This window comes from Triticum urartu, chromosome 7, assembly GCF_003073215.2.
Source record: "Triticum urartu cultivar G1812 chromosome 7, Tu2.1, whole genome shotgun sequence".
In the NCBI taxonomy this organism is placed as follows: Eukaryota; Viridiplantae; Streptophyta; class Magnoliopsida; order Poales; family Poaceae; genus Triticum; species Triticum urartu.
The window spans coordinates 548,618,289-548,625,470 of NC_053028.1; the positions used below are offsets into that span (position 1 = coordinate 548,618,289).

General features: G+C 42.9%; 1 protein-coding gene across 1 annotated transcript; it reads left to right on the forward strand.

Annotated features, from left to right (window-relative positions):
• Positions 1 to 1,646: 1,646 nt before the first annotated feature.
• On the forward strand, positions 1,647 to 6,935 carry LOC125521194 (protein FMP32, mitochondrial-like). The gene is made up of 7 exons (XM_048686252.1): positions 1,647 to 2,098; positions 2,242 to 2,373; positions 2,460 to 2,519; positions 4,575 to 4,651; positions 4,740 to 4,796; positions 6,467 to 6,533; positions 6,615 to 6,935. Exons 1-7 carry the CDS (start codon positions 1,937 to 1,939, stop codon positions 6,732 to 6,734), a joined length of 675 nt encoding a protein of 224 aa, XP_048542209.1. The 5' UTR covers positions 1,647 to 1,936; the 3' UTR covers positions 6,735 to 6,935.
• The last annotated feature ends 247 nt before the right edge of the window (positions 6,936 to 7,182 follow it).

Below are 7,182 nucleotides of genomic sequence, written 5' to 3' on the forward strand. Positions count from 1 at the left end.
TGATTGCCTATAGGGGTTTTCCAAGTAGTGCTTGGATCTGCCTATTGGTATGTGCTTTCTGCATTATGGCTTAACTCCCTTGCAAATCCGTGTGAAGTGGGTAGTTCAGATCAATGTAGCATACTTTGAACTGATGTTATGAGTAAGATCAGTTCCGAACTCTATCAGTGTGAGCCTTTGTTGTAATGTGAATGTTTTATAATTTGTTTGAAGGTTGTATCCTGAATCCGTTGCCATTCGGATAACAGTGACCCCGTACGTACTAAACCACTAGGCGACCTGATAATTATTTGTTAGATGTCTTGTGTTGTATATCGCTATAAACAATTATTATCCGGATCATACCATGGTTAGCATCACCGAGTCACATTCGGAGGCAGACTCTCATAGCTCCGATTTTGCAAGGCGTACTCGTCGCGCCAAGCGTACTGTTTCAAAAAGTGGACAGTGCTTCAAGTGTGTTCTGAAGAAAGGCAAGTAGAAGGAAGTACATGAGCAGCTGAAAGGTGGGATCAAAGATGTGAAACACCTCGAGAAAAAGATGGTGGACAACGCAACTATTGTTGTACCTAGACGAAGGTTGGATTGATTTTTTCATTCATGATCTTTTCTCGAGTTTGTGATTATATTTTTTGAATTCATGAACTTATGTTGATTTTGGAATATTTTTACAATTCATGAACAATATTTTGAATTCATGAACACTTTTCAAACCTGTAAACATTTTTTATAAATTCATGAATATTTTTGAATTCACAATTGTTTGAATTCATGACTTTTTCAACTTAAAATTAAACAGACCCAAATGAAAAAAAAACAGGCGTGAGCTTTTGTCGCTAGCTTTGACTGTGCTTGCTGGGCCAGGCGCCCCGGCCCATGTGGTGCAGGCGACGCGTGGAGGTCCCGTGGGCTACCTACCATTGCTCGTATGGACCACTAAAATAAAATAAAAAAACCATTGCTCGTATGGTGCTGGGCAGACGCGGCGAGGCGAGGCGCACGTCGAAGCGTGGACGGCGACGCCTAGGGAAGCGCGGGCGACGCGGACTCGGCCGGTGGATTCATCGTCCGTGGATGGGGACCCGTGCGAGTCAGCCAAGGAGACGAGCATTTTGCCTCGTTGAACACGTTTACCCGAGCAAATCCAATACTCCATCACCGTCAAATCATCATCGTCCGCCACTTCGCCGGTCACCAGCCCGTGGCCGCCCTACCCAACCGGTCGGGTCGGACCAACGCGGACCAGGCTGGGAGACCACCACCAGTCACCAGACCAGGGTGGCATTTTTTGGCATGCACATTGCATCGGATTCCTTTTTTTTTTTGGGAATACTACATTCGATTGCATTCTGTAACGAATATAGATTTCCCGCAAAAAGAAAATTAAATAGATTTCGCTCCGCGTAACCGCACTGTTTCAGATTCCGGTTGTTCAACAATATTCTGCGTCACGTCTAGGACTTGCGAAACATTTGCAAAAAAACCCACGAAAGAGAAAGAATAGCAGCTGCACCGCACCACGCGTAGAACCGAGGGCTGTTTCACGAAACCAACAAACGTGAAGGGGGAACAAACACGAAGCACGGAAGCGGTTGCTAGTTTTCTTCCCAAACACGTTCTCCTCTTCCGCTTTCCCCCCTGGGTCCTCGGCGTCTTCTTCTTCTCCACGCCTTGCCATCCTCCCGACCTCCTCCGCCTCCCACCGTCTCCCTTCCCCACCTTTCCCAAATTAGCACCGCCCCCGCCTCCAACCCCACCACCGCCACCCTCCCTCAAACCAAGCTGAGCCGCCCGAATCCGGCACCGCCCGCCCGCTTATAGCCCGGCCCGACCGCCCCGCACCGACCCCGCGCCCCGCCCGCCCCCCTCCCCGTCCGCCTCCTCCGCCCACGCGCCCCCGTCTCCTCCGGTCGACGCCTCGCGCGGGGGGGAGGAGATGGCCGCAGCGGCCGCCGCGGCGTGCAGGCGCGGCCTGCTCCTGCACAACCATCACCACCAGTGGCCGACGCGGTGGGCCGGCCCCGCCGCCGCCCGCAGCATCTCGCAGCTCGTCAAGACCAACGGCCGCCGCGCCTTCCTCGTCGACACCCTCGCCCTGGTAACCTACTTCACCTGCCACGCTTACTACTGCCATCCGCCTACGGAATGGCCGCTGTTTGTGGGAATTGGCGCCCCCGAGGTGCTCGACGAAATGCAATGCTGAGATCGCGTGCGCGCGTGGGTCATCGCGTTGGTTCGCAGGTGAGGAAGCTGGAGTCGCAGGGCGTCCCGACCAAGCAGGCGGAGGCCATCACGTCCGCCATCACGGAGGTCCTCAACGACAGCCTCGAGAGCATCTCCGAGTCCTTCGTCTCCAAGGCCGAGATGCAGAAGGTAACGCCAGTCACCTTCTGACTGTATTTCTGGTGGGGATGGACAGCTTACTCATCTGTTTCCTGCTTTTGATTTGCCGTGTGCAGAGTGAGATGCTGCAGGAGGCCAATATCTCCAAGTTCAAGTCGCAAGTGCAGAGCTCGCAGGTATGCTTGGAACCAAACTGTTTGTTCGATGTGAATTTGATGACCACTGACGTTTGTAGAAGCTGTTGTTCTTATGGCTGTTGTTGCCCTTCTGTTGAACTTCATCATATAGCTTCTACAGTTTCTACTTGCCATTGTTTCTCACTTGGTTATTCTGCATTACTCCATTTTGTGATTTTCTGTTGGTACCTTCAAGATGTAGCCCCCATTTGGCTTATAAGCGTTTTGTTTGTGCAAATAGCTTGGTTCGTATGTAATTAGGACTTCATCATTAGCTTGTACAAGTTCTACTTAGCATTGTTCTCTCTGGGTTATCCTGCATTACTTCATTTCGTGATTGTATGTTGGTAATTGGAAGAAGTAGCCCTCATTTGGCTTATAACGATTGGTTTGTGCAAATAGTTGGCATGTACTTCCTCCGTTCGGAATTAACTGTCGCTGAAATGAGTGAGTCTACACACTGAAACCCGTCTAGATACACTCATTTCAGTGACAGTTAATTCCGAACGGAGGTAGTAATTAGGGTTTGGGGTCACCGTTTGCTCCAATGCCCAATCATTCTGTGCTATTTGATCTTAATAGACCTATTAGGTTACTGTTGTTGGCACTTTACTGTTTTGGACTCCCCGTGTTGTAGAAGCGTCTAATCTGACAGTATTGGCTTGTTTCGTGTCCTTCACATGTACATTTTATTTTTCTTGTTTAATTAATGTTATCTCTTACATAGTCTGCCATAATTTGTTTTTTCATTAACATCTCACCTTGTAGAAGTGAGATTAGTAGGTTTTTCTAGCTCTTACCATGGAGTACATGTATTCACATGTTCTATCCTGTTGTTTCACCTAAAGGATAATTTGGTTCACATTGATGTTTGTTTTTTCTGATAAAGTTTTGTTTGAACCTGCAAATGCTACCAAATCTCTAAACAATCTTCAACACAATATAAGGATTGTTTTATCTTTATTCTTTAGCCAAAGTTTATTAACTTGCATTTCTGCCATTTGGTATTCAAATGTACAGTATTTATAATATGTAGTGTTCTTGATTCTGGAAAATGTACGCTGATTAGTGATTAGTATTTCCATGGCAATGAACTCTCATTCAGCTAATTAACCAATATTGCGGAGACAGAACTGAGACTCTCCATTCCTCTAATAAGTCACTCTTTAGAAATATTTTCGTACTCACCCCACAGCTTTGGATTTGTTGATCCGTAGATTTGAAAGGATTATTTTGATCTTTATCCTTTAGCCAAAGTTTAGCAACCTGCATTTCTGCCATTTAGTACGCAAATGTATACTATTTCCAATCTTTAGTGTTCTTGATTCTTGAAAGTATGATGATTAGTGATTAATATTTCCATGGCAATGAACTCTTGTTCAGCTAATTAACCAATGTTGCGGGGCAGAACTGAGACTCTCCACTGAACTCATGAACTCTCATTCTACTAATAAGTCACTCCTTAGAGATGTTTTCGTGCTCACTCGACGGTGTTGGATATGTTGATCAGTAGATTTCAAAGGAAAGAAGAAAAAAATAGCTTATTCAGCGAATAAACTAAAAGTGCTGTCTGGATGTTACTGCTGTGTGGCTTATTGACTTTCAGTTTTGTTTTGCTTTGCACAATGCTTGCAATGGAAATGCTCAGCATTGTAGAAACATGTGTACATGCCAAAAAGACTTGACCAAAAGGCTAATTAAAGATCACTGGTGCTTGCAATGGAAATGCTCAGCATTGTAGAAACATGTGTACATGCCAAAAAGACTTGACGAAAAGGCTAATTAAAGATCACTGGTGCCAATGCAACACATTCTGTGTGGGCCATATTTGCATTGATTGCAGGTCATAAACTCCTTTTTCAATCTATTGGTATTTGTAACTTCTGTTTTGTTGAACCTTTCTCATGCACTTATTTCTCTATATGGAGTTTGGTTGGAGCAAAAATATGTTTAATAATTACTACAACATGTGACTTACAATTGTCCATGTTAGTCAGAACTTGTGTTCTTATTTTTTACTAAATAAGCTCATGAGTGGGAAGTTTCTGTATGCAGGAAAACCATTTCTCTTTGTTACAGCGGGAGACTGAAAAACTCCGTGGAGACATTGATAAGATGAGGAGTGAACTGAAGTGAGTATGAACTTCTGCATTCATGAGCTGTTTATACCACAAATTTTAAATTGCATACTCAACCTAATGGTTATTTTGTGTGAAACAGGTATGAGATTGACAAGGTCACTGCAGGGCAGCGGTTGGATCTGAACCTTGAAAGAGGGTAAGATTACATATCTATTTTTTTATATGCTGCACGCACTATCCTTGCAATTGGCTAACAGTCTTGCTAACTATTTAAGCATCAGAAATCATAGTTTAGAATAAATAATCAAAGAATGGTCAAACTTCTCACTTCTAAGACCATCTGATGTCTGTGTCCAGCATCTTTGAGCTTTTGGCCTCGTGGCCTTTAATTTGGACTGCTTATCTGTTCTATGCAATTATTAATCACTTCGGTGTGTAACAAGACATTGCCATTCAGTGTCTTAACTATTAAGTTTTGGGACCAACCTACAGAGTGTTTAAGATAAAATTCGGTTTGCTGTATTGAACTTTCACCTTTTACTTTTGGTCGGTTTCCTCATAATTTCTCTTAGCAAAATTCTCCGATGGTCAGGATGCATGTAGCATACATGATCATTAACTCTTGCCTTGCTGATCTTACTGCACATGTTGAGTCATGACATTGATTAACCGGACTGTCTAGATTTATATTGCTATCTTGAGAATTCCACTGCCACCCTTTAACCCTTAATGGCATTTTAAGTTTTTAATTACATTTATAGTTGATTTCTGAAGTATTAATGAGTTATGGGAGAATGAACTTTTTGTAGAATAGTTCCAAATAGTGCAGGCTAGCAGCAAGTGGAACCTTAATTCTTCTCCCCCTTAGCCCCCATTGACCTTTCGAAAATGAAACAAAGTAGTTTCATCTATTAGTGTTTATACACTGGGCATTACTTATTTAAAAATGACAATTCCAGTGTTGGTCTGTCTTTATCACATTTCCGCCACAATAATTAAGATTGTTTTGTTTGTCTTATCTGACCAAGACACATCTATGTAACAGCTCTCGCTGACTATTGAAGCATCAGAAAGTATACTTTATTTGAATTTATGTAAGAATAAATAATTGAGGAATTGTTAAACTTCTCACTTCTAAGATTGTCTGATGTATACGTGGCCATCGTCTTTGAGTCTGTCTGTGGCCTTGTGCCCTTTAATTTGGACTGCTTGTCTGTTCTATCATTCTATGCAATTATTGATCACTTCTATGCGTAACAAAACATTGTCAGTCAGTGTTCAAGTTTTAGGTCCAACCTAGAGTGTTTAAGGTTAAATTCGGTTTGTTGTATGAACTTTCACCTTTTACTTTTTGGTCGGGCTGCTCATAATTTCTCTTGACAAAATTCTTGGATGGTCAGGATGCAAGTAGCATATTAACTCTTGTCTTAATACACCATTAAGTGTCTAGGTTTATATTTATAATCTTAAGAATTCCAGTGCCACTTTTTAATACTTAATGGTATATTAAGACTTTAATTACATTCTAGTTGATTTTTAAAGCATAAATGATTAATGGTATATTAAGACTTTAATTACATTCTAGTTGATTTTTGAAGCATAAATGAGTTATGGGAGTCGGAGAACGAACTTTTTTCTAGAACAGGCCAGGCTAGCAGCAAGTGGGAACCTTAATTCTTCTTCCCCTTGACCCCCATTGACCTTTTGAAAATGAAACAAAGTAGTTTCATCTATTAGTGCTTACACTGGGCATTACTTATTTACTTCCATGACAATTCCAGTGGTTGCTCTGTCTTTGTCATGTTTCTGTCACAATTATTAAGATTGTTTTGTCGGTGTTATATGATTAAAACATGATTGCTCCAGGCGCATACGTGATGAGCTCGCCAAGCAGAATGAAGAAACCACAGATCTCACCACAAAGCTTGACAAGGTGAGCAAAAGTGCCTGCATGTGTGGGCCTTTGGCATCACCACTTTATCATAGACATAACTGGATCCTTCTGTTTCTGCAGGAAATTCATTCACTGAAGGCCCAGCTGGAGGCAGCAAAGTATGATGTCATCAAATACTGCATAGGTACCATCGTTTCGATATCAGCCGTTGGACTCGCCGTTCTCCGCATCGTGATGTGAACCCGAACACATGTTCTTTCGTTTACCCATTTATCCATGGAGGCCACAAAGAGGATAGTTCCGATTCTGTTCCTAGTTTTTTCAATGGGGGCAAAACTTGGTCAGGGGAATGCTGTAACATCTGTTAGAGTGAAAAAGTTCCTCAAGACCTGTAAGATAGATCGACCTGCAGAAGGAATATACAACCGAAATGATTCTTTACCTGTGCTTGAGCTTTGTGGTATTAACGCTTAACTAGCATGCTTCCCCAGTCTCTGCCGACGCGGAAGTCACTGTTGTGTTGCAATTAACACGCTGTGGACATCTAATCCTAGCAATGAAGGAAGACTTGATATTTCCCTATCTGATAGGAGTATTTCTTTCGCTGCTGGTTTCCTTCTCCTTTTAGCTGTCGCCAACACATGTTTGAGCTGCTGTTGGTTACAGGGATGCTTGGCGGCATATAAAC